The sequence below is a fragment of the Numenius arquata genome, chromosome 9, assembly GCF_964106895.1.
Source record: "Numenius arquata chromosome 9, bNumArq3.hap1.1, whole genome shotgun sequence".
NCBI lineage: Eukaryota > Metazoa > Chordata > Aves > Charadriiformes > Scolopacidae > Numenius > Numenius arquata.
This window is the reverse complement of record NC_133584.1, coordinates 35,260,637-35,287,884: the sequence shown is the minus strand read 5'-3', so window position 1 is coordinate 35,287,884 and position 27,248 is coordinate 35,260,637. Positions and strand designations below refer to the sequence as shown.

The 27,248-nt window shown below is 44.4% G+C and overlaps 2 protein-coding genes across 3 annotated transcripts in view; both read left to right on the top strand.

The window, feature by feature from the left end:
• Positions 1 to 11,272, top strand: part of ZNF451 (zinc finger protein 451) — a 41,090-nt gene extending 29,818 nt beyond the window's left edge. For both annotated transcript variants that reach the window (XM_074153215.1, XM_074153214.1), the window contains exons 14-15: positions 7,395 to 7,469; positions 10,055 to 11,272. In XM_074153215.1, the coding sequence (XP_074009316.1) occupies positions 7,395 to 7,469; positions 10,055 to 10,107 (128 nt within the window). In that variant the 3' untranslated portion in view covers positions 10,108 to 11,272. The remainder of the gene's footprint in view (positions 1 to 7,394; positions 7,470 to 10,054) is intronic.
• Positions 11,273 to 17,612: 6,340 nt separating this feature from the next.
• BAG2 (BAG cochaperone 2) lies at positions 17,613 to 26,849 on the top strand. The gene is made up of 3 exons (XM_074153212.1): positions 17,613 to 17,825; positions 24,573 to 24,682; positions 25,687 to 26,849. The coding sequence occupies exons 1-3, from the start codon at positions 17,671 to 17,673 to the stop codon at positions 26,085 to 26,087; spliced, it is 666 nt and encodes a 221-aa protein (XP_074009313.1). The 5' UTR covers positions 17,613 to 17,670; the 3' UTR covers positions 26,088 to 26,849.
• The last annotated feature ends 399 nt before the right edge of the window (positions 26,850 to 27,248 follow it).

Here is a 27,248-nt window from a genome sequence, read left to right as displayed (position 1 = left end):
TTTGTAGCATGCAGAAAAACACCATTATACCCTTGTCTATGTCTTTACGGTTGAGATCTCATCATGACCGTACTGCTACAGCTTACACTTTTAATGAGTGCTGGACAATGTTGAGTGCAAAGCTGATGGTAGATTAGGGGGCATCATACCCATCCTGATACTGGTAGGAATGCCAAAACTTCTTGGTTGACAAAAGTGATTTTTGTGTAAGTTGATGGCTTTAGCTTAACTATATTTCTCACAGTCATATTCCAACGAGATCCTTTATTGACTGAGCTCTTAAGTAAACCAGACTCTTTTTAATAAGAGGACCACATTTTTTGGATTATTTTTTTCTCCTTTCTTTTAAAGAACCAGACTGTGTCAGGAGACCGTCAGAATTATTGGTGTAGTGATGTACTATGTTGTCGGCCAAATAGCCACTGCACCTCTTTCACTGACCCATAAGCTTCGTTTCCACTGTGCTCAGGTGGAGTTGTCAGCCTGCATCTTCATTCTGCTACTATTGCCTGAAGTGTTTACGTACTTAATGCAGCTTCTATGAGAGTTTATGTTTGGAAGAGCAGGGTTTCGGTTCATTTTGATGAATGCTATTAAGCTTCCTAGCTCCCACTATCTCAATAATTGCTTGCCTTCTCGGTAGTCGAGTTTTTTGTGGGTGTTGAGGTCCAATATGGATACTACATCTGATCCGGTCTCTACTGTTTCTGAACTTTCAGTTAACACAGGCTGCGAGTGACTAAAGATAAACCACAGCCTCCAGCCCCCACTGTCCAGAGAGAGGGAATGTGAAGGGCATGAGCATCTGCAGTGTGATGCACCACGAATGAATGATAGGTACCTAAAGGGTGGGTTGAAGGATGATGGAGCCGGACTCTTTTCAGTGGTTCCCAGTGACAGGACGAGGGTCAACGGGCACAAGCTGGAACATGGGAAGTTCCACTCAAATATGAGGAGAAACTTCTTTCCGGTGAGGGTGCCAGAGCCCTGGAACAGGTTGCCCAGGGAGGTCGTGGAGTCCCCTTCTCTGGAGATCTTCAAGCCCCGCCTGGATGCAGTCCTGAGTGATGTGCTCTGGGCAACCCTGCTTTAGCAGGGGAGTTGGACTAGATGATCTCTAGAGGTCCCTTCCAACTCTGACAATTCCCTGATTCTGTGATAGTTACCTAGTAGGAATCTGTTCCTTTCTTCACGCTGTTATTACAGTGGCCGCAGCCTTTTGCAGCAGGTAGTGATAAGAAAGTCACCCTTGAGTTGTAACCTTGTGTTTAGCTACAACAGGAAGTTACTTGTGGCTTTGGTATGGCAGTGGCATCTCTTATGTGCCTCTTTGAATATATATGTATGTGCCCTAGGGAGAAAGCAGTGTTAGAAGACCTACCATAATGAGTCTGAACAAGAATTGTAGCCAAGTGGATGAACTGGGAAGACCTCACACTCGGATCATACAAAAAAAAATCCTCAAGGTTGAGTTTAATCTGGTTGTGAATTTTAGAGAGGTGTCTAAGATGAAGGTTAAATAGAAGTCTAAGTGACTATCATGGTATTGGCCACAGTTTCCAAAAAATGCAATTGGAGGAGGGTGGGTGGGGACTGAGAGCCTTATTTTTAGTCATGCTACACTTGAATGAACTGATGAGTGAGCATCTGTAGGGAAAGATATATAGAGTGAAGCTTTAATTTGCATGGAGGAAGAGAGGACTTGTGTATTTGGGAATCCTCAGCAGGGAGTAGCTGAACTTATATTTACAGATTTTTACCTTAATGAAGAAACAGAGATTAGAGCAGTGAGTACTGGGGAGGAGTATGTGGTGAGGATCCTCCAGGGAAGCATTGAAGAAGGAATAAAGGAAAGGATTCTGGAAGCCAAGGGCCAGTATTTTAAAGGCAGCATGGTGACACATACTGAATGTGATTGACAGTGAAGGTAGGGATGGGGCACTGATCTTAAGTTGTTGGCAAAGTAGTGTCACGTGTGGAAATATTTGACACAGTTATGATTTAGCAGCAATTTAAAATTTATTAATTATTTGAGGCAGATCAAGAGGTTGAATTTTGGTGGCACTTAATCATTAACTGACCTAAGGATTTGTGAGGTGATTTAATGAAATAATTGAACAGTGACTTAAGTCTTTGACTGTTAGGACCAAAGGTCTCTTCGCAGTGGGCAACCCTAGTGAGCTGATGAGTGCTCCTTTGATTTCTTGTGTGTGCACAGACACTTGGACAAGAAGTATTTGGATCTAGTAAAAGATCCAAACACGCAAACTAGCACAAGTTAATGTGTGGCTCTTTGGGCCACAATCTATATATTGTCTGGAGTTATCGATTGTGGTTATTGTTTCCAAGCGATAGGGGACACAGGAGCCAGCTGCGCTAACGGAGCAGAACATAACGTCCTGGTCTGTTACCCTTCACTTCTGTCTTTTATGTTGGATTGTTATGTGTCCCGGGTGTTGATGGATTGTCATAACATTCTAGTCCCTTCTGTTGTTACGTGGCCCAGGTGGGGAGGAAAATTGTGCCCAGCACTGAGTGGCATAAAGGGGATTGGGGTTTCGCCACCCCAACTAGTTACTAGGATCCTGAATGAGGTAACTTTAATGGTGTCCTTAAGGTAAGGTAGCACATCAGACATCAACTGTAAAAGGAAGATGCTCAGTGGTCGGAGAGACGGTGAGTTAAATGTGATATTAATGTCACTATACATTAGGATGGGAAATAGGCAGATGAGGTTGGGATTTGCCGAAAAGACTTGAGAGAAGGGGCATTGTAGGAGAGAGAAGCGGAGGTAGTGTGTGAGACTGCACAAGGTGCAAAGTCGTCAGGAGGTGTGTTAAGAAGGCAGGGGAGGAGGACTAAGGCTGGGGAAGGGAAACCAAGTCTCTGGTGAGACAGGGGAACCAGTAAACCTGATGAAAATTATTAAGGGGATGATGGTAACTAGGGAGGTTGCAAGAGAAGAGGGTCAGATATAGGGGGGGAATTGTGCTGAGCCAGGTGGGCAGCCAATCCAAATTCAAGCTGTGGCACTTTGATGTCAGGACAGTGGGTGGCGCTTGCGTTCTGTGAAAGTTAACCAGGCTCTTCCCAGAATAGGCTTCTATGACAGACTCACAGAATCAAAATGAGACAAAAAGTCAATGTCAAAACATCAGTATGTTTGCTCCCATTTCGGGTTAATCTTTCTGATCTTTGAGCTCTATATTCATCCAGAATTTGCTTTCCCCCCTTTTTTTTTTTTCTTTTGTTCTTCCAGCAGGAATTTGGCAATATGTGAGGACAATAGCGAGCAGTAGGCTTTCTTTGAGAAAATAGGTATGGTGACAGTTTCTTAGCTGTTGTTCATTTAAACAAAGTGTACTACGGAGGAGGCCATATATTAAGATCTCTTGGCTGAGAAACTGGTCAACTGCTTTTCCTCTGACCCCAGAGGAGCTGGGAGCTACAGAATGTGCTAAGCATTTTAACAAGAGAGACGGGACATGTCTGATTTCTCCAAATTAAACACTGTCATTTACTGTTCATCACCAGAAGATGCCAGCAGTACCAAGAGTGTATGCTGTTGAAGTTTGGACTGGATGAGCCAAAAGCGAGGTGGATTTAAAACTTGCTGAATGGCCAGACCTGGAACACGGTGATCAGTGGCATGAAGTTCAGTTGGAGGCCAGTAACCAGCAGTGTATCCCAGGGGTCAGTACTAGGCCTGGTCCTGTTTAACGTCTTCGTTGATGGTGGTGGAGCAGAATGTTCTCTCAGCAAGTTTGCTGATGACACAAAACTGAGAGTGACAGGTGATACACCAGAGGGTTGTGCTGCCATCCGGAGGAACCTTGACAGGGGAGAAATGGCCTGACAGGAACCTCGTGAAGTTCGACAAGGAGAAGTGCAAAGTCCTGCACTTGGGGAGGAACAACCCCAGACACCGATATATGCTGACCAGGAGTCAACCAGCTGGAAAATGACTTTGCAGAAAAGGACCCAGGGGTCCTGGTGGACACCAAGTTGACCATGAGCAAGCAATGTGCTCTCATGACTAAGGCGGCCAACGGTATCCTGGGCTGCATTAGGAGGACTGTTGCCAGCAGGTTGAGGGTTTTTTCCCTCTACTCAGCACCAGTAAGGCCATAACTGTCAAGTTCCGAGCTCCCCAGTAGATTATCTTTTTGGTGATATTCAAAAGCTGTCTGGACATAGTCCTGGGCAGCCAGCTCTAGGAAATCCTGCTTGAACAGTGGGGACTGGACAAGATGACCTCCAGAGGTCCTTTCCAACCTCAGGCATTCTGTGATGTTTGCATGGAGTATATTCTTAACTGGAATCCAAGTCTTCCTTGAGACTGGAGTTCAGAAACAGGGTACATGCAACATTAGTTCAAGCACAATGACTTGTCCTGTGTGGAAAATCAGCCCGGTGTCTTCTGACTTGAAAATGCACCTGGTTAATCAGTTGGTCTGCCTTTCTCTTTGGTTGACAAGTGGCGAGTTCAACACTAATAGTTTTTGCTGTCTAGCCCCTAAGGAGGATGAATTCCTGTCCCCCGCCCCCTTATTTGTTGGAACGTTTCTGCCTAGGATTTTTGCCTGCAGTCTGTTCTTCTTCTGACTGTTAGAGTCTTATTCCTGATTCCCAAAAAACCATATCAGAACTTCTTAAAATTCTCATCTTTACTGCTTTTGTGCCTTTAGTCTTTGCTCTGTGTAGATTTGGGGAGGGTGGGAGCAAGGGGGAACAAGGAAGACAAGTTTTTGGTTTTGGGTAAGGAAAGTCTCAGTATAATGTGACACACTGACAAGCCTTTGTGTGAAAGGGTCCTAAATAAGATTTACCTCTTTGTTAGCCCCTTACTAGGTTAACTTCCACCAACTCAAAAGATTTCAGAGAATCCAGCAACTGCCTTCACGGGAAGTTGAATGTGCATTAATACAGGGGACAGAAGCCTTGCAAATAATGGCCAGTGAAGGCAGAGTGAGTGTAGCTCCTGAGACTTTTAACATGCTTCGTAACCACGTTTGACTGTGAGCTGATTTCCCCCCCCTCAAACTAGCAGGAGATCATCTGCACTAATTGTTTTCAAGTTTCATAGTTTCTGGCAGTGGAATGGTGTTGTCTTCAACTATGTTTTAACCAAACCTGTTCTCTGTGATGTTGTAACTACCAAGTAATATTTAGTTACTGCATATCAGGTGCAGTGATAAATCATGGGGTAGGCAGCTTGTTTTAAAAATGTTTAAATGTTTTGCATGCCAGTTTGCATATACTTCTGTTCCAATATGAATGTGTGCCCTTTGTTATTACAGTGGTGTAATTAAGGTGGTGTGACTAGCAAAACATTTTGGCAAGATGAGGCCTGCGTTGATGAGTCTTAAACTTTGTTAATCTAAAATAATTCTATCTACAAATCCTGTTTTAGCGTTCATAATACCTGTCTTAATTGACAGTAAAGTCAACTTACCTGCTGTATTCTAAAAAATGAGTGTCAAGTGAGCCTGTTGCCTGGGTCGGGGAAGCCAGGGGTAAGCAGGAAGGTGCTGTCCTCTAACAGCATGTCAATGGGTTGACATTATGTCTTCTTCCGTGGTGAATGCTAACTGACTCTCTAACCAGTTCCAGCAAAGGTGACTTCTTCATATCTGAAAAACTCCTGGATTTCGGACTCTTCCTGTCCTCTGCTGTTTAACCATCTATGCAAGATGCTGATCAGAAGAATATTGCCTTGACCATTTGCCAACAGCTTCTGTCAAGTTGCCTAAAAAAACCCCTAAACCTTCAGAATGCTTTTTTTTTTTTTTAAATGGTAGCAAACCAGAGACCCTCTTGTACTACACCTTATTGCTCATGAGAACTCAATTCTTTTATTATGCTTATGCCAAGAAAGGAGTTAGGGAGTGATTGCTTGTTACACCTCTAACAGGTACAAAACTTTTTAGAGCAGTCTTCCAGGATGAAGATTAAAAAAAAAAAAAGTTAATAAGGGAGAACCCACTCATGCGAAGCCCTTTCTGTGCACTCTTTCCTCCCTTTTTCATAAGTGATTGTAATGACTTTTTTTTTGGCTGTGTGGGTTTTTGTTTCTTTTGCTTTGTTTGCTTTGGAAGATGATGTGAAGAATAGTATCTTTTCTGCCCAGAGATAGTAGGCAGCTCCAAAAAGGATTTACAGTCAGTCTGCCAAGTGACTGGAGAAAAGACCATTTTAACTGCATGTATATCCAGCTATTTCTGGCATCTTTGTGGGCTCCTGATCTCTGTTTGATACCAGCTGTTGGAGTTTGTATTCCTGGAATTGGGAAAGTCAGCAACGTTGCTGTTCAAATAAAGTATACGTGTCAGAGGTTTGAAAAAAAATTTTAGGAATTGGGCCTGTCCCTTTGAATACTTAACTTGGGTCATTTAAAATGCCACAAGTCTCACAGTCATTAAATTAGATGCCCATATTGGTATGTTCTTTGCTGGTACACATAATAAATGTGTACTAATAAACATGATGACTTTAAGGGAGGTGCTTCTGTTGGTATGACCGTAGGAGACCTAGTTGATTGCGAATGCTATAAGACCTCATTACAGAGACCATCTCCCAAAATAGCAATAGCCTGTAGCAGGAGAATGAATACATAATGTGATTCATCGACTTGTTTATTTTTTAACCTGCAGTTTACTGAGACTCTGTTTAAAACAAATGAAAAGAAAAAAATCACCTTAGGCACACCAATCCCTACTAGACAGTTCAAAACAGAGCTGTCATGTTGGAGCTGGAAACCAGCCTCGTGAAAAGCGTTGCTTAGAAAGGGAAAGGTAGTGGGGTTTTGGCTGGGTTTGGCTATTGGGATGAGTTAGCAGATTAAACTAAGTGTATCGACTTTTTTTCTTCTGAGAGACTTGAAGAACATCTGCTGAATTACACTGTTCACTTGAGTTCATAGCACTCCCATTGTTCAAATGATGTATTTAGGCAATAAAATACAGCTAAGATCATGTGTAGGCAGAGACGCGCTATAGCACTTCTTTCTGTAATTAAATCCTTGATGTATTCTGTAGAAAGTGAGTACTGTCGTCTTCTAAAAAAAAAAAATATTCCAAGAAAGCAAATGCAGTAGACACTGACAGTAGCTTCTGCACTACTATTTCTTGTTACTGCTTTAATATAAAATTGAAGCAGTCTGCCTCTAGATTTTGGGGAGAAAGGGAAGAAGGTAGCTGAAAAATAACGCTATCTCAAGTTACTGTCTTAAGCTACTACTATAATGCATTTTTATCTTGATTTTCAGATCATAACAAGTGTATTTCTTCAAATCCAATCTATGATGTTACAGTAAGAGAAATGCAAGAGGGGACTGTTAACTTTTTTTTTTATTAGAAGCAATGTGTAATTTATGTTTTATTTGTGCATTTAAGGTTCAGATAGTGAAGAGGATGAAGATATCAAACTAACAGTGAAGAGGAGCTTAGAAGAAACGAAGAAACAGGAAGGTCTGTTAATTTTTTACTTTTTTTGTGTTCAGGAATGCTATTAATTATGGAGGATACAGAAATTAAACTTACAATCAGCTTTACGGCAAGTGACCTCTTAGGAATACTCTCTAAAGTATGCCGGGCAAATATTGAGTAGTTAAGAACACTGTGATGAGTTATAAATAAAAAATAATGTCCTAGCCTGAATATTATGCTAGCAGACTCAAAATATATTTTAGTGGTGCACCACAGGGTATTGTGCAATTAAAAGACTTGACTGAGCTCGCTTTGTACCAGTTTAATATCACAGAATCACAGAATTGTAGGGGTTGGAAGAGACCTTTGGAAGTCACCTAGTTCACCCGCCTGCCAAAGCAGGGTCACCCAGAGCAGGCTGGACAGGAACACATCCAGGCGGGGTTTGAATATCTCCAGAGAAGGAGACTCCACAGCCTCTCTGGGCAGCCTGACTGTATTGACTCTGAGTAGAACTACTCAGTAGCTGAACTTCTGAGTAAATAGTTCAAAATAGGGTATTATATCTCAACAAAGTACTCTGGTCTCCTAAAAGAGCTGTAGATCTATGCATAAGTTTTAATCAACAGTACAGCTCACATCATATTTTACCTTATTTGAAATTGTTTTCATCCTTTTGCTGTTGTGCTTAGTGGTGGTGTTCATACAATGCAATCATTCATTCTGGGTGACAGACTACAGTGAACTTTGACAATAATTTATTGTTTAAAGGCTTGACTCTGCCCTTCTATCTGATGGAAATAAAAGGAACAACAACAAAAAAAAAATCAATAATTTGTACAAGGTCAGTGATAAAACTGATAACTGAGTCTTACATTCCCATCGTTCATTCAGTTACAAATTACTGTTACTAAATGGCTAACATATTTATCTACAGCACTGAAAGTTTGCCATGCTCAGGTCCCCCTAGCGCTGTCTCTTGCCATCAGGGGTAGCAGTGGCATTTGGTGCATACAGGAGGTCCCAGCTCTGGTGCTGCTGAAGACGTCTGACCTTATGAAGCAGCCTGGCTTCAGCTGCGTTCGCTGGCTGCCTGTGTGATTAATGGCAGTTCTGTCACAGGGTAAAAGGGAGTGAGAAGGCAAAATCAACTCCAGAAAGGGGTAAAAAGTTCCAGCAACTGCTGGAAGAGGAGAAAGCAAAAAGCAAGTATAGGAGGCAGAAGAGGCTGCTTCAGCAGCATCAGGGAATAGAGGACGATCCAGGTATCACTGTGGAGCTGACTACATGCCACTAGCAACGCAGTCACAGTTTGCACCTTATTCTTGATTCTTGCATGTGCTTAGTGGTTAATTGACAACATAATTAAATGCAAGCAGTTGTCTGCAAATGGCTTTCTGCTTTACTTTGGTGTCAAAAATTCCTTTTTACTTCTGTGACCATGTAATGTTTTCCTTTCAGAAACTAACTTGTCTCTTTTATCAGTAGTATCGGATGTTGCGAGAAAGTCCAGGTGAATGAGTATGACTCTGCTGACATGAGAGAGCATTCATTGATACTATTCCTGTTGCAAATCTAGGCCTTGCATAAAACACCCCAACAATACTTAAATTTTTAAAATCTGTTATGTTGATATATATAATTGTTTCCTTTTTCGTAAGAACAGAGAGCTTTTATTATAGGATGTGCTTGTGTCCTCCTAGAGCAGAAGATGAGTAATTCAAGAATGACAATGTGTCTGAAAGCTACTTTAATTTTTCCAACTATACCATTGGTATTAATATTTACTGTACTTATAAACCTTGTCTAACTTAGGATAGTTAATTCACTAACAGCAAACACTTAGTGCCTAAAACAACCTAAATCTAATGCAGAGTTTCTTTTTTGAGTATTATAAAAGGTGTTTCAGAGAGGTTGTTAACAAGTCAGATGAGTGCAATGCAGATTTTGGGCCCACCATCAAAAAAGTTACAGCCCTAATCTAGACTATTCTTACTGTTGATATGATTTTTTTTTTTTTTTTTTCCTACTTATGTCTGGCCGTCTTAGAAACAGTGGTGCCAAGTTAGAATATCTATTGATAAGGAACTGGAATGAAAATACTGAAACCTCTCTGCTTGTTTTGTGTGGCTGTCTTTTTTTGTTTTCATACTTAATTTTTCTCGGTGCATACATATGGGTTCTAATCTTGGTATTATTTTGACCAGTAAATACATAGTTGTGTTATACTCTGAAACTAATCATTGGGCTGCCCCTAGTTAATACAATGGAAGGTTGTAGAGGTGGTTCTTCTATTTTGAAGTGTTGGAAAGATAGCGTTGGAGAGAAGGGGGGAAATCACATTCTTTTTCTCTACCTTTATCTTGCAGTCTATTGATATTGCCTACAGAAGTAATTTGTTGCTTTATCTAGTAATATTAATGTATAGAATCATAGAATGGTTAGAATTGGAAGGGACCTTAAAGATCATCGAGTTCCAACCCCCCTGCCGTGGGCAGGGACATCTCCACTAGAGCAGGTTCCTCAAAGCCCCATCCAGCCTGGCCTTGAACACCTCCAGGGAAGTGTTTATGACTAGTTATCAACCATAGTTTGAGATTATAATTGGGTTTTTTGTGTTTATACAGAGGAAGATGCAGAATTGGAAGAAGCTATCAAGAGAAGCCTTGAGGAAATGTAAATGAAATTACTTCAGTACACTAACACTGCGTCATCAGAGCTGCTCACAAAAATGGAAGCTTGTTCGTCTATTCACAAAGGTTCAGAAATACCACTTCAAAAACACGTCTGTATCTTGAATTGTTAGATTTATAATCTGCTGTCCACTGTCATGCTGCTGAACAGCTGGAGTTTATGGATATCCGCTGCAATATATCGTTTATTATAAAAAATAATTTTTTAAGCTTTTGCATATTCTGTTTCTAATGGGTGATGACTAAGTCTTTCCAGTCTAGCTGTATAAGTTGTTGCCTAATTAGTAGGCTGGTCTTACTAGGTATTTTGGGGTTCTAAGTTGTTGTTTGTCTTTTTTTTTTTTTTAATTGGTATTTAATTTTTCTGTCACAAAGTGTCATTGTCTTTATTTACTTTTTCGTGTGGTCTTTGCAACAGATAAAAATAGTAAACTCCAATTATCTCAGATTTGCCTAGCTAATCTTGTTATAAAGAGAAGCTTAGATCCCAGGTTTGTAAATTGAACATATGGCCGAACTCCTGCCTGTGGCCAGTCTCACCTCATAGACCATAATTTTGTCTACGTCCTGTTTGTTAGAAATGTCAGAATCAGGACCACAGGCTGTACAGTTAGATTGTTAGCTTTATTTTTATAAATGTGTATGTTTTTTCAATATTAGCATGGTAGTGTTGGATTTGATAGCTTAAAGTTTAATGGGTTCAGTCTTCTCCTTGATCTGAGGCTGGAACAACTTTTTCACGGAAGAGAAGCTAAATAAATATTCTAGTTCCTGTTCGGAATAGGTGTGGAGAATGTAAGCTGTATTATTCCTATAATCTATCGTCTTTGCTCCCTTCTGTTCATGAAGAGGTAGCCTTGGATAAATGAATGTAAATGTGTTAATTATTTTTGTACTGTCCTTATTTTTAAGGTGAACAATTATTTCTGTGTTTAAAATTGTTATCTGTGCCACCTTTCTCAGTTCCTTTGTTTAAAAATACCTATGCAAGCTGTCCAGCTTTACCAGCCTATTATACTTCAGTTAATGATTGCTGTCAGTCAGTAAGAAATCTCAATGTAATAAAATGCCAGCTTGTTTTTTTTTTTTAATAATTATCCATTAGTCTGTGAGTTTGTCTCTAACTGCTGTAGATCTAAATATTTATTATGCAAAAAAAAAAAAAAAACAACTTTGTGGAGAGTAAGACACAAGAAGAGCTAGATTTTTCTCATTCTTGATTCCAAAGAGTCAGAATAACTACAGCTCTGTGTCGTCATGGTTAGAAGAGCTGGGAAACTGGCACTGGTTTATTTCCAGTCATGATTCTGATATAATTGCCATCTCTGAAACAAACAGAAAGTAAAGAAGAATCTAATGAGTTATCTCAGCGCTCATTAGCAATCGTACAACTTGAAGAAACTGTTCAAACACCAGAAGACAGTTTGAAAGCTCCCAGGGCGTTTGACACCTGAGTGTCATGGAGTGAACGAGGCCTCTTAAGGTTTTTTAACTTGTGCCTACTGCTTGCTTTCCTACTGCGAATTTCAGATTAATTGCACCCCTGTTCAAATCTGGGTGCGTAACTCATAGTGCTGCTGAGGAAGCCCTATTCTGGAAGATTTTTGAATTGCCTTTAGCTACTGACTCAAGCTGAACCAGTCCCACAATTTTTCACACCAAGTTCTTCTAATAAAGGGTGGAATGAGACAGAAAACAATTTTCATCCTCAAAAACATAGAGGCTTTTGAGCGGGTTTTGGTTTTTTTCAGTGCAGACCCTAAAGTTGCAAATACCACAGAAGATGTTTCAGCTTGAGAAAGTTCTTCGCTCACTTCAACAAATTTTTAAAACCTGGGTAGATGTTCTTCTCGAGAGTCTGCTACGTTAGATTTTGTTCATGTGCTTTATTCGTCATAACACTTTATTCTGTGATAAATGTGAAGTTTGCTTGTATCTGATGGGCTATGACTTAATCGGTTGCATTAAAAAAAAAAAGCCATGTGTGCACACACATTCTCTGTACTTGGAGCTCCAGTTATTAAACACATCACATCATCCTCCTCATCTGCTTACCAAAACATTCGTCCTCATCTTCTTTGGTCTCTTTGAGGTTCTCTTAACTCTCTGAAATTTTTCTTTGCAAATTTTTCTGCCATCACAGGCTTGTGATGCTTCTGTTGCCAGAAGAGCAGAGAAAATTGGATTCTTAAACCGCTGCGTGCACAGACATGTGACTTGTTACTCACCAACATCTTGAGGTGCTGCACCTTGTTCTTCAGCCGGAAAAGGTGTCTTGTAAATGGCTGTGTTTCAGAATTTAATGTTTCTGGCTGGGGAGTCTTGTTTAACTGGCTGAAATTCTTGAGGTTTGCCCTGCATATGCTGAGAGATTTGTCTGCATTTACAAGCACAGCCCATCTGTTAAAAGGAGCTTGCCCAGCATCCTTTGCCTTTGTACTAAAAGTGATTTGTCCTGCCCTTTTTAAGAGAAATTGCTTTTGTGGTGGTGTTTGAGTTCACCCTTCATTAACCTAAAGTAATCCTGTGGTGATTTTTCTTATTTATCTTTAGATTTTTTTTTTTTTTTCCTCATTAATCTCCACCTTTCTACCACCAGCTCTTCGTTTTACTGCTCTTAATTTCTCTATGGTGCATGCCTAAACTTTACAAAACTGAAATTGTGACAAGTTGAGATCGGTACAAGGTTCTTATCTCTTTGGTGCTTTGTCTGCCATATTCTTTCACATCAAACAAAATCCCTCTTTTGGTCATGTTCAGAGACAATACGAGGTGCCAAATAAGTCAGTGCAACTGTCGGGAAAGTCACTGGAGCACTAAAGCATCATGCCTGCCCGGTTGCTTCTGTAGTTTAATAATATTAAAAAGAAAAAAGAATGAGCTTATTCTAAGTTACTTGCTTTGTACATGTTTTTGGGTGGTGGATTAATTGTCTTAACTCTTCAAGACATACAGAAGTAACCACTACTGTTCCTATAGCAGTCACAGAATGCAAACCTTCACACAATCTTTACCAAATATGGTGAGGTTTATAGAGGTATGAAGTTAACGCCGTTTTCTTTCTTAAAAGGAAAGTGTTCCATCATCTGCTTGTGCTGTCCTAGCAATGTTTACAACGACTGCTGTAAATTGGAAGGAGGTGAGGATGGATGACGAATTGTTTCAAAACTAATTTGGAAAAATTGGCTGACATTAGCACAAAGATACTTTCTGGCAATTCTTTCCAGCTAAGTAGCTTTATTAAAGTCTTCATCTGCGTATTTCTTTGACGCTTCTAAACCTCCTCAAGTTTCCCATAGAAATTCATAATTCAAGTGGCTTAGAACTCAGTTGTAACAATCTGGGTCAAATAATATGCTCTGAGATAGTATAAAGGTGGATGTGAACATGTCACAAAATTTATGGCAAGTGGCAAGTACAGGCAAAGCGTGCACTTGGACAGCAAAGCTCTGCATGCATGGAAATTTGATGTAAAGTTCCTGTTGTAAATCTGTGCGAGTTTACTTTCACTGACTGCAGTATCCTAATTTCTGGGACTCCTTCTGGTTGTTATTTTTGCTCAGAGCTTTATCCGACAATCGGCCGAGCGTCTGCAGCTGCACAGAATTCACTGGCTCTTTTACTGGGCGACTTTCCTCTCTGTGAAAATGAACTGCTGCATGCCCCGAAATGGTCACGCCAGCTTTCGCATTGCTTCTGAGATAGAAGACTTCATTCAGGCTTCGAGCAGGCTTGGGACCTTGGGGCTTGCCTACACAGTCAAATGACTGCAACATGTATAGGAAAACCCAGAGCTAGCTGTAATTAGCCATTGGTAAAAGCAGCAGCAAAGACACAGTAGCACAGGTTCAGCAGGAGGGAGGGGGCAGCCTACTGTGGCAGCAGGTACATGTTTTGATTGAAAACACATCCTAGAAACCCACCTTGGCCTGTCTTTACTGCTGCTGTTAACGGTGCTGGGGAGACTGCAAGCTGGCTTTGGTGGGCTGGCCCAAGCCATGGTTGCATCCTTCTGGTATGTATGGGAACTGTTGAGTTTCCGTAACACCTGCGTATAAAGAAGGTTCTTCAGATGAAGTTCCTGGAGGTGAAGGGAGGAAAACAATCTGGCACGGCGTTTCTTGGGTGTGGACTTTCCCTTTGATCCTATTCCATGACAGCTCATGCGTAAGCGTTAGGGTATGCGACAAGGTATAAATTGGGGTTTGGAATAAGGCAAAGCTGGAACTAAAGTGCTATTTAGCAGTGTGGCTATTGATATTGCTTTTAGTGTAGATCATCTCCCTGGCTCTAGGACTTCTACAGATCAGATGCCTGAGACCTAGGAAAGTTGCTTTTTCTGCTGCCTCAAGGGACTTTGTGCGTGTGAATGAGACTCATCTGTACTTTTCTCTGGTTTGCAATTGGTACCCATTTTTTACGATGCTGTAGTTTAAACAAGAGACAGGCAGTGGCTTCACGGCTGAGGCAGGAGTGCAGAAGCCATGAGATGCTCACCTTCTCCTCGTGTTCTTCTCCCTGGTGCACATAGCCAGAGCAGGGCTCTGGAGTCCATCACATGAACACAGCTATGGAGAAGATGAGGAGAGGGGGGGACATTGGGGTGGCAGCACCAGCAGTCCTGGCCAGGCCATCGCCATTCTTCCCCACAGACCGCAAGGTGAAGGATGAAATCTGCGCTTTGTTTCCTCCTCCTGTTGCCTTGTGGCCCCCGAAGGACCCAATTCCTGCCTTCTGTCTCCCCAAACTTCTCCCAATTCAGCTGTGAGTCACTTCCCTTCCTCCAGAGACAGACTCCTATCTTTCCAGCCATCTGTTACTTTGGAAAAGCCATGACAAGTGCCCCTTTGCATACCTCAGCAGGAAATAGAGGGGATAGGGCAATCTACCCTTCTAGAGAGCAGGAAAAGCAGTTTTCATGGCGCTTCCAAGTTTCTAAATGGGAAAATATCCCAGGTTGCACAGGCACTAACGTTGAGGCTTGTCCCCAAAGACCATTTTTGCTTGTGTTTTCATTCCAGGGTTTGTGCTATTCTTACTTCTAGGGTAAAATGCCATTTTGCTGTTGAAGAGGGTAAGTCATATGGGATGCGTTTGGACACAACTACAGCTGTTCTGTGCCCGTGGTTCATTGCAGCTTCTACCTGCATGGAATTAAACACCTGTTTAGGAAAAAAAAATATGTTAATAGCTGTTCAGCTATTTTGATTTATCCTTTTTAAACCAAATCTAATCGATGCTTAATAAATTGGCTTGGGAAGAATAGGAGGATCCTAGGAAAAAAGTGCTTGCAAGCTGCGTGTCATGGCTACAAAGGGTTTCTGGTTTGGGTGGGAAGCGGTTTTTAATTATCTTCTACAACGACCGTAGGGAGATGGATGGAACAATTGTTCAAAAGAAATTATTTCCATGAGCTCACAGGCAACAAGCCTTACTTATCCAACTACATAAAACAAAGAAAACTTGGGCAATTAATTTAACGAGAGCGCTTGGGACATGATATCATTCTGAATGGACGAGCCTGAGAAAACAGCTATTTTGAATCACAGCGGGATAAGCGTTCAAAACAGTATCCCTGCGCAACAAAATCCCGCTTAGTTGGGTGCCAAAAAATCGGTCTCTTAGAGCCATGGGGTACTTGCCCAAACCTGGACTTTTGGGATGAGCGAATTCCTTTTTAAATACTCACAGTAGTGGCAAGCGAAGCCTGTGTGTGACTTGAATTGCTGGAACCAACGCTCCCAGCAGGAACCTGAAGTACAAGAGATTCTGTGCGTGTTGTTTGCTAAGTTGGAAGGGTGGGCACCTGTGAGAGAGAAGGTACCGCTTCCTACGGTCAAGTTAAATACAACCTCAGAACAAGTCATTACTACATGTAGATAGATCCACTACCTTGGCTACCATGAAAGGGATAGATAGAGCTTTTCTTTCTGGCATAGAAAGAGAATACCAAGCGCTTTTCTTTCCAGTAAGCACGGATAGCTTACTGACGACGACGGTGGGTAGAACGGATTCTTTTCTGCAGGTAGTCAGGGGCCTCTTACAGCTGGCTCGAGAAAGATGTGTGATCAGTGGCAGTATCTCGAGTATCTTGTTTTTAGGAATGCTGTTCAGGTTCTGTACTGCTTGCAGTAAGGGCTGTCTCTGCTTTAATTTTCTCCAACTCTTCTCTCCCCTTAAACAGGCTGCTGGATTTTTAAAGCGTTTCTTGTTGTCTTCCTCCCATTTCTTGCGTCTTCAGATGTTTCAGCTTTGTAGCTCACTTTATTTTTATATAAAACTATTCATAACAGTGGGATGGTGGTGGGGGCTTCTTGCTTTCTTTAACAAAAGAGCAAACTGCTGAACCAAATACATAGAACAGTTCTGGAAGGCAAATCCTCGTACTACCTGCTACCATCTCATATGGAGTTAATATAGATATTGAAAAACTCCTTACTACTCCTTCAGCATCTGGTTTACACAGAATCATAGAACAGCAGGGGCTGGAAGGGACCTCTGGAGACCATCTAGTCCAACCCCCCTGCCAAAGCAGGTTCACCCAGAGCAGGCTGGACAGGAACGCATCCAGGTGGCTTTGGAGTGTCTCCAGAGAAGGAGACTCCACAACCTCTCTGGGCAGCCTGTTCTGTCACCCTCAAAGGAAAAGGGTTTTTCCTCATGTTCAGATGGAATTTCCTGTGTTCCAGCTTGTGCGTGTTGCCCCTTGTCCTGTCACTGGGCACCACTGGGAAGAGTCTGGCCCCATCCTCTTGACACCCGCCCTTTAGATATTTATAAGCATTGATAAAATCCCCTCTCAGTCTTCTTTTCTCCAGGCTGAACAGACCCAGGGCTCTCAGCCGTTCCTCGTTAAGAGAGGTGCTTCCATTCCCTTGATCATCTTCGCAACCCTCCTCTAGACTCTTTCCAGCAGTTCCCTGTCCTTCTTGAACTGGGGGGCCCAGAACTGGACCCAATACTCCAGATGTGGCCTCACCAGGGCAGAGTAGAGGGGGAGGATGACCTCCCTCCACCTGCTCCCCTCCGTGCGCCCCCCGGGGAAGACCGGTTGTCCTTCTTGGCTAACGAGGGCTGCCTCGTGGGCCACCGGGTCCTGCTCCGCAGAGCTGCTGTAGGTCAAACCCTAACCTCGACTGGCGCGTGAGGTACTTTCTGACTGGTCCAGGTCTTTCCTTTTGGGGACTGGGGACAGCACCGGGGGTCTCTCCCTGCCCCAGAAAGCTCTTGGGGAGCAGCAGAGGCGCCGTACGGCGCCTCTGCTGCTCCCCAAGAGCTTTCTGGGGCAGGGAGAGACCCTGAGGTGACTCTAACAACCAAGAACCGCTTGTCCCCTGGGGGTTTAATCCCCCCCACACACCGCCCCTTACTAGCCCCGGGGGCTGGCGGCGTGAGGCGGCGGAGGCGGGGTGTCCCTCAGGGCGACGGAGGGCGGGCTCCTTCTTTGGCCATGAGCGAGTTGCCGGCATTCGGCCCCGCCGCCTGCGGGACGCGGGGAGGGAGCGGCCGCAGCCGCAGCGAGGATCCGCCGCCGGCAGCGGGCGGGTGCTATGGCCCAGGCTAAGATCAGCGCCAAGGCCAGTGAGGCGGCGGCGCAGCAGCAGCAGCAATCCGGCGGGCAGCTCCGAGGCCGCTTCTACCGCTCCACCTCCATGGCGGACCGCTCCAGCCGCCTCCTCGAGAACCTGGATCAGCTGGAGCTCAGGTGGGACCCCGGAGGGGCGGCGGCAGGGCCGGGGCCGGGGCCGGGGCCGGGGCCGGGTGGAGGGGAGAGCGCCGCGGCCGGGCGCTGAGGGGACCGCGGCCCGGCGCTGAGGGGGCCGCGGCTCGGCGCTGAGGGGGCCGCGGCTCGGCGCTGAGGGGACCGCGGCCGGGCGCTGAGGGGACCGCGGCCGGGCGCTGTGGAGCGTGGAGCCGCCGAGCCCCTCACGGCGGGAGGGGAGGGGTACGGCGCTGGGGTGCGGTCTTCCTGAGGTGACTGAGGGAGGAAGGATTCCTCCTTCGTCGGGGTGGGGTGGGGGGGAAGCTTAGAAATGGCAGCTGCCGCGCTCAGGTGAAATAGCGTGGCTTGGGAATACATGAAAATAGGAATATGGGGCACATCGAAAAGAGCGTGGGCAGCAGGTCATCCTCCCCCTTTGCTCTGCCCTGGTGAGGCTGCACCTGGAGCACTGGGTCCAGTTCTGGGCCCCCCAGTTCAAGAAGGACAGGGAACTGCTGGAAGGAGTCCAGAGGAGGGTTGCGAAGGTGATCAAGGGAATGGAAGCACCTCTCTTAACGAGGAACGGCTGAGAGCCCTGGGTCTGTTCAGCCTGGAGAAAAGAAGACTGAGGGGATATCTTATCAATGCTTATAAATACCTAAAGGGCGGGTATCAAGAGGATGGGGCCAGACTCTTCCCAGTGGTGCCCGGTGGCAGGAAAAGGGGTAACAGGCACAAGAAATTCCATCTGAACATGAGGAAAAACTTCTTTCCTTTGAGGGTGGCAGAGCCCTGGAACAGGCTGCCCAGAGAGGTTGTGGAGTCTCCTTCTCTGGAGACACTCCAAAGCCACCTGGATGTGTTCCTGTCCAGCCTGCTGTGGGTGAACCTGCTCTGGCAGGGGGTTGGACTAGATGACCTCTGAAGGTCCCTTCCAACCCCTGCCATTCTGTGAATGTATGAAAATAGGCGTTTTTCAGGGAAAGCACAAATGGCTTGTTTTTTCTGATTTGCTGCCCTTTACCCTGTGGGGAGCCCTTAGTGAAGAGAGGATGGTGGGTTGCTGGCGGGGCAGCAGTGACACGGCGTGTGCGAGGCCCGTGGTGGATGGTGTCTGTTGTTCCGCTCAGTAGCTCCATCGCCCCTGTCCTGCAAATCTCGGGTAGGTGTTTTATACAAAGGTGCAGGAAAGCTGAGGATAAAATCTGGTGGTGTTTGGGCTCTGGAGGCTCTTGCAAGCCTTTAAGCTGCGGTGCTGAATGGCGGGGTGTGAGGCTTCATGTCTCCCACACCTCCCTTTGCACATCCAGCTATGGATGTTCTCGTTACCCATGTTTATGTCCAGCTCTTCTCTGAAGTGTAAGAAATCATGTAACTATAACGTGACTAGCATTGTATTGGGCAGCTGAGGTGTTCTTTTCCCAAGTAATTGTGAATACAGTGTGTATTTCATCGTTGTGCCAAGATGCGTCCCGTCTCCTCCTGCTACTTGACGTTCCCCAAAAAATCCCATTTGATTTTTTTTCCCCGTATGGCCGCATGAGAGATGATTCCTTGCCTTTAATCATCTTTCTCATCCTCTCAGCTCTGCCTAATTACACGGTGTCCTTCCTGAGGTGGATGGATGCTCAGGGTGCCGTGGGTGTACCACTGATTCAGCTCCTGCCGGTACTGTTTCAACACGCCCTTTCCTTCATTACAGCTGCATATTGATCAGCCGCTTTCACAGACCCACCCAGAATGTTTCTAGGACTTTCCTGTAATTAAAAGAGCTCTGTGGGATACAGGAGTTGCGTTTTCCCTTTTCTGTCTGCATTACTTTGCATTATTCAGGGGTGGACTCTGTGTGCCTTCACATCAGCCTTTCACTTAGCTTGATTAAATCTCATTGAAGTCCTTCGCAGACTTCTCTCAATTTGACTAAACAAAATCACTGTCTGCAAACAAGTCTCGCTGCTCACATCGAGGTCTAGTGTATGAATATATAATCATGAAATGAGCATCAGAATATGCAAAAATGTGTTTTAAATTTCGCTGAGCAACTCTGAAACAAAGCAGACAGTTTGGTTAACCAGAAACTAAACCCCAGATTAAACTTCCCAGCTTGCTGTGGGTCTTTCAAACAGGCATAGTTCTAAATGTGTTACAGTTACCAAAAAAAAAAAAAGAGTCAAACTGCTTTGATTAAAGTCGCTCAAAGTCTTATTTATTTTCCATGCACAACTAATCGACGTGCCTCATTTCGAAGTTATTTGAATTACAGGAGGAAGAGTTCCACACTTCTTCCTTCTCCAGCCGGTTTAGTTCAGCTGGAGACCCTAGCTATAGAGATGCTGCTTGTAAATACAATAGGTGAAAATTTGTCAAAGTGAACTACAGCCTTTAATTAAACCCGTCGACAGCCCTTAGTTGCTTAAGGTCGGCTGAACCCGGTGGCAACCCTCATCCCATCGGAAATGCTCTGGTTCGAACAGCCTTCCCTTTCCTCCCTTCCCTTCCACCGCGAGAGCTGCTTTTCCGACAGCAAAGGGGTATTTTTGTACCCCCCTGCTAGGTGTTTGCGGAGGGAGTTTCTTCTGTTGATCAGAGCAGGCAGGAAAGAAGGATTAATGGGGCTGCCAGGGTGTGAGCCCCCCCTGGCAGGGGTGGCAGCGGGGGCAGGTGGCACATTTGTCCCTTGTAAGGGCTGAGACCGTGGTGTTGCCCTGGCTGCTGGCGAACGCCAAGACATCCCAGGAGCAGCTGGAAGCAGGAGCAGAGACTCTGTTTATGAGTCACCGTGTTCTGGTGGTTGTGTTAAGTGAACATGCAGTGCTGGGTTGTAATGATACATGAGATAAGTCAGACTCTTGCTTTTTTTGTTGTTTTGGTTTTTTTTTTTTCCAATCTTAATTTTTTGTGCTTTTTCTCCTGTTCTCCTTCGGAACAGCCATATTGCTCCACTGGTCATTTGTATGTTCACAGGACCGCTCACCCGAGAACGAAACTCAGTTTAAGCAGCTAAGGGTGCTGGGGTGAAACCCCCTGCTTTGTCTCCATCCAGTGTGCTCAGCTCCCTTTCAGGAAAAAAAGCTGCACCATCTTCGGATGTTCCTTATTTCCTTTGAAAACTTATCTGCCCGTCCAGCGCATAACCTTTTTTTAAGTCAGCGAGTAGTTTAAAGGACGGAGTTATTGCAGCTGTCGTAAGAAAGCGGGTATTGAGTTTCTCAGCTGGAAACAAAAGCGCAGGCTGGTCCACCTGTTCCGCAGGGGAATGCTCTGCTCATGCTGATGGTATGTAGGAAAGAAAGGCACTGCGGGGCTAATCGCTCTCGGACGGGGGAAAATCAGAAGTAAGGAATGTTTTTTTTAGTCTTGGGTAATGAATGGAATATTTAGTTGATGTTCAAAGTGACAAATACACTCCAAGTAAAACTATGATTGGATGTTTTAATCTCTTAGAAAAAGACCACACTGCTGCATGGAGATGATTGATAATTGGGCATCGATATGAGTTTTGTGTTCCCTTTTCATTGCCTTCTGTTCTTCAGTTGGTTGAGTTTTTGAGACTTGGACTATGTTTCCACCCCTTTCCACATCAGTCACCTCTGCTAGAGGTTTATCTCTTCCAATCTTTCCTTTTTTTTTTTTTTTTGTCCCCCACCCGAAGAAAAGTAAAGATTTAAACAAACCTATGATTTTAAAGCACATTTTAGGACAAAAGTTATGAGAGCTGACCTTGAGGTATGGACATGATGCTCTTGTGGAGAGTGAGGAGGGAAAGGAGTGCAGTCGCTGCCGGGGGTCTGGGGTCTCTCCTGCACTGTGGCCTAGGGACCGGAGGAGCCAGCAGGTCCCACCATGGGGGCAGGTGGCCACAGGCCTTGGTACAAACCAGGGAGGCAAGATAGGGTGAAGCTGTGGTGGGTATCTCACCCTGATAAAGCTCCCCAGCATCTTCTCTGGAGCACTAACTGTTTTCCTCAGGCGGGTGTGAGTGGTTTCCATGGTTTTGGGGTTTTTTTTGCCCCTAGAGCGCTGTTCTGACATGATCCTGTCCCCTTGTGGTGACCTCCATGGGATCCAGGTCCCCAGCAGTGACAGCTGTCAATTTCTACCACTCCCTTGTCTTGCCATTCCCCCATCTTCTGATCTCCTGCCAGCTGGCTGCTCAGGTGCTGCCTTTGCTGCCAGTGTGCTGAGTTATCCCACCGTACCTCCACCCTGCCCTCGAGAGGTCTCTAAAATCCAAGGATTTTATTTTTGAGGGTTATTTAGCCCCGTCACGCTGCTAATAATTGGTCAGGAAGGAAATTTCTCGAAGGGATAGCAGAGGGGTGGGGGAGTCCTGACCTGATGCTTCCCTCTCCCTTTGCGCCGGTGTCAGGAGCCGGTGTGCGTTCTTCATGTGCCGTTACGCGGTGCCAGGGCAGGCGCTCATTTTGACTGCCGTTTATGGAAGCAAATACACTAAAAGTGAAATCTCAGTGGATTTTTGTTGTGCGGCAGCCAGTATTGCAGTTGAAGAAGCGGTTAAAATAATTCCCAATAAGCAATTACTGCAAATAAAACAGTTCTCAAGATATGGCTATATGACTTCCTGTAAAATAATGTCAATCAAAGTTCTGCTTGGTAAATTATAGGTTTGGTTTTTTGGTTTTGGGGTTTTTTTTTTGCAGTAGACAATCATTAATTCTGATCATTTGGCTTTTAGGTCTTGCCTAGCATACCAGTAGCTGGCTTTTGGAAGCAGCGATGTTTTAGGCACTCTCTTTAGAATTGCACCAATTCAGGACGCATCTCTGCAATGCAGTTTTTCCACATTCTTCGTAGGACCCAGCAAAGGCTGTGGAAATCATGGATTGATCCACATAGACCTATAGTTTTTAAGACAGTACAATGATATACTGAACCCGATTTACAAACATGATTAAAATCAAAATTCTGCACTTTCCAGTGACCACAATGCATTTTTTAAATTGTGAAAATACTAGTTTTTTTAAAAAGGCATGGTGAGGCATTTATGAAAATATTGCTAGACTTCGTAAATTACAAAGTGCAGACATCTGAAGTATGAAATGACTCCACCTGCCTCATTGCTCTTACTAACCAGTCCAAAATAATAATTAAAAGAATTTGCTCTTGGCAAGAATTTGCATTGCATTAACTTTTCCCACTCCTCCTCAGAATGAACATTAAAGGCGAGGCCTGAAGCTTGTGCTTTCACTGACTAAATTAGGTTAAATATTTTGTAAAACAGGCTTTTTCGTGAGCAGGCTGGATGTGAAGTGTGGCTATTTATATCCTCAAATGCTGCCTTTCTGCCTTTTTTGCCCTCTTTTCTCTCACCGCTGTTTTTCTGAAGTTACCTGCCCTCAGCAGCCTTTGAGGAAGGAGCAGGAACATGACAAGAGTAGTGCTGAAGAGCGCGGAGCACCTATGAGACTTAACAATGTTTTGGTTTGTTTCCCTTTTTCTGGCCAGGTTTAATAAACATTTTGAGATAGCTGGATTCCCGTGCTGCTTACAGCAGCTGGACCTCCCGAGCTGCGCCTTGAGAGCATCTGAAACTGTCAGCCGGGTTCACGTGATAATTCTGCTTTTCTGTGGGCTCTGGGAATGCAGAGTTGACGTTTTTTGGCACAACTCTTGCAGCCAGTCGCAGCTTGGCAAGTCCTCCACAAGCACCTGCCCTTAAGCCTCCAGGGCAAAGCCAAGGCAGGGGGACGTGTCCCTAGCTTCCAGGGTAGACAGCTCCCAGATGTGCTTTTTCAGATGACTTGGCTGAATGCAAAACCCCCCTCCTTAAAACCATGGTGGGGAATAAGACAGGAGTTAAGGAACCGGACCTCGATTTCCAGTATGGTATTTTCACATTGCCCATGGCCAAATGGGTCTGCACGTGTGAGCTTCAGCCCAGCGAACAGGACTGGAGAAGGGGTCCTGTTTCAGGAGGAATCAAGTTTCCTGCTTCCCTGGAAGCCCAGAAATAGGAGCTGCTCCTACAGAAGCCTCCTGTGTGAATCACAGCGAGCATCGCTCCATGGAAAACAGCAGTGACATGGGGGCAGGCGATCCAGCATCTTCTTCCAGCCACCAAGGCACGCCGCTCGGCAGGGCAGTCCTTGTCACATTAATAAAAATGTGTGAGCTTTGTCCCTCTCGCCTGTTTGTTTTTTTTTTTGTCCCCTTGTGAAAGGGGTTCTTCGGCTTCAAGGTGGCATTTGAATTTTCCAGAACTTTCCAGGGTTGCTTTGTAGGTGGGTCGTAGTGGTTCTGCGCTGCTGGCCTGGGAGCGGTGGGGAGCCAGGCCTCCTTGCTGCCTCCATCCCCGCAGCTGCAACCTTCGTCCCCAAGTTCCCTGGTGGGGACCGGGTCAGTTTCTCTTCTAGTTAAGCAGTTGCTGATAATTGCCAATTAGCTACAGGACTTCTGCTATGGGGCTATAGTGCCGTCAGGCTCTGGATATCCAGACTAACCGCCGAGTAGGATAGAACAGCACTGTCAGTAAAATAAAAGATTTAAGTCTGATCGAATAACTGTTGTTACGGGGTTTTTCCCCCCATTTGTTTGTTTTTTAAAATTATATTGAGTCTTGAAAAGTGAAGTTAAGATTTGTGAGAAGGTCATGAAATCAGTCTGGCTCGTCAATAATTAAGAGCTGACTGTACTTCTTAAGCTGAAGTTTAAAAAAACAGTTCTTGGCACCTGTATAGGTGAACAGCTATTTTATCACTGAAACATTTTGTTTGGTTCATCTGTGTGCAGGGTAGAGGCTTTCCGTGACGCAGCATCTGCTATGGAGCAAGAGAAAGAAATCCTGCTGGAGATGATCCACAACATACAGAACAGCCAGGATATGAGGCACATCAGTGAAGGTGAGAAGCTGCTTTCACCTCCTCTCCCCTCAAAATCGGAGCAGCTCCGTTTGCTCGCTCGCTGCCGATAAAGGTACGGGCGTTGGAGCCAGCTACAGTTGCTGGAGGGACACCCGTTACCCTGGGGGTCCCCTTTTTCTTGACCGCATAAATTCACATACTGTTCAGCTGGATGGTCTGCCATGGATGTCGCTGCTGTCATCTGTGAAAGCCCATACTCAGTTCACTGGTTTATTTTCAAAATGAAGGGTTAACATAGCTCAGTTCAGGGAGAGAAGCTGCTGATGATGATTAAATAGAGTTGACAAACCAGCATTTTAATGGCTTTGACTGCTGGACAGGCATGAGCGCTACAAAGTGTATAGCCTGCAAAAACCTGATGATTAAGATCATTGTTGTGGTTGTGTGATGTATGGCTTTAAATATATTTCTTAAATCTGTATGTTTTATATTAGGAGCTTTAAGTTGCTGGTTTATTGGCTCTTCAAGAGCCTGCACATCAAATATGTTGTGTCCATATTTTAGGAAAAAACAAAAGTCTTCAAAAAATAGAAAACCAGTTTTTTCATGGCCCCTAGTTGCATCTGGTAGCCAGAAATCAGTTTTGTCTTTGTGGTACAGGCTAAATCTCTCCCTCACGGTGGCCCGGAAGGTCCTTAACGTGCCTATTCTGTTAATGAATAATGTTTTCTGATAATGGTGTGTGCTTTGCTTTAATGCGAGGCAGGAAGCATTGTGTCAGCAGCCGAAAAGCACAGCTGACATTTTTAGTAGAGCTTAATGCCTCATTTCAAATCAGAAGACGCCAGCTTCTGTGAAATAAGTAGGACTTGGGCAAATGCAAAAAACTAATTTCTGGCTCTGGAAATCTTGTTGATTGTCACTTACTCTGAAAACCAACCTCATTTATTGCAAAGTTGTAGCAGTTTGATTGTCTTGATGACGTTATCCGCACAGGAAAGTGTTCACCTGTAACTTAGAATACTTTCTTGTTTTCCATTTAGGTGAGAGAGAAGAACTTAATTTGACTGCTAATCGTCTGATGGGCCGTACCCTCACTGTGGAGGTTTCCGTAGAAACCATCCGAAACGCCCAGCAGCAGGAATCCCTACTGCACGCCACCAAGATGATCGATGAGATTGTCAATAAACTTCTAGATGATTTGGAAGATGCCAAAATCCGCTTAATGTCGCTTTACGGCGCGTGCACATCAGACGTGCCGGCAGGACCCATTGATCAGAAATTTCAGTCCGTGGTAATCGGATGTGCCATCGAGGATCAGAAGAAAATCAAAAGGCGGCTAGAGACTCTGCTCAGAAACTTAGAGAATTCTGAAAAGTCAATCACGTTGTTGGAGCATCAGAAATCCTCTGTTCGACAGTCTTGCAACAGCAAACAGGATTAAACTCTCCTCCTGGCTACTTCTGGCAAACCGCAGGACGAGCAAACCTCCCTGAAAAGCACACACAAGCTAATTAAAAAAAAAAGTCTCTACAAGCACACGCGTGTATGCGAATGCAGGCACACCCAAGTGTCTTTGATTGCGAGGTGCAAGCATTTAGTGGGTTTTGGTAGCATTGGCATTTTCTTTTGGCAATAATGAACGCTAGCAGGAGTTCTCCTGTAGAGTCGATACTGCTCTATTGCAAATTGTAACCGTGCTTCTGCTGAACTGTCAGACACCATCAAAATCTTAAGCCTTTCCTCCATTCTCCTGGGTTGTTTTTTTTTTTTTAAACTAAAGCTGTTTTGTCATGTAGTAAGTTTCAGCTTTTCTCTGCTGTATCCATAGCGCGTGAACCAGGCCTTCTGGGGACAAAAGACAAACCGTGGCAATAAAACGAAAACATTATTAAACTGCCTATTTTCATAAGCAACACACTGTCCAACTCATTACCGTTTATCATTTTTAATAACTTGGCACTATTCGTAAGCAGATCACGATACTGGCAAGAGACAAGACGGATACCTCCAGGTCACAACTGAGGACCTGGAAAGCAACCCATCCATCTGAAGGTGACAACCCAGGCTAGAAAGGAGCCCCAGCTCTCGCGCTGCCCCATCCCATGAACCACCCTGCCTCCCCCATCTGCCTGTAAGTTTGGGGTTGCTGTGTTATGGGGTTTTTTTCCAAAGGTAATATAATAAAGGGGAATTGTGTTTTATCAGCTGCTGCTCCACAGATTTGTTTTAGGTCATCATCTCTGAAGCAACAGAGCAAAACAGTTGGATTCTCAACTGAGAGGTACCGTAGTTGTTTCTTGTGGAGGATGATACTACGCTTTTTAAGTTTAACATTGCTTACTCTTTGGGTGAGTGATTTTTTTAATTTTTTTTTTTCCTGCCACCCTCTTAACTCCCTCTACTTTCTGCTCATCATCGCTACGCTCTGTGGCTGTGGGTCAAAAGTTGCAGATTTTAGGGTGAGCCTGGAATTTTACAATCCCCTCTCCACACAGCCGCTCAGCCTCGCAGTATTTCACCAAGGGTGGTGGGTGCGGAGGGGAGCAGGGGGCTCAGTGGCTCAGCTCTGCCCCCCCATCTGAACTTGGCTCAGCTTAAAGCT

Bases quoted from the DNA above. Each gene is read 5' to 3' on its own strand.
- BAG2 (XM_074153212.1), top strand. From the start codon at position 17,671: ATGGCCCAGGCTAAGATCAGCGCCAAGGCCAGTGAGGCGGCGGCGCAG. The intron at 17,826-24,572 runs GTGGGACCCCGG...ATCTGTGTGCAG, and splicing joins CTGGATCAGCTGGAGCTCAG to GGTAGAGGCTTTCCGTGACG. The intron at 24,683-25,686 runs GTGAGAAGCTGC...TTTTCCATTTAG, and splicing joins TATGAGGCACATCAGTGAAG to GTGAGAGAGAAGAACTTAAT.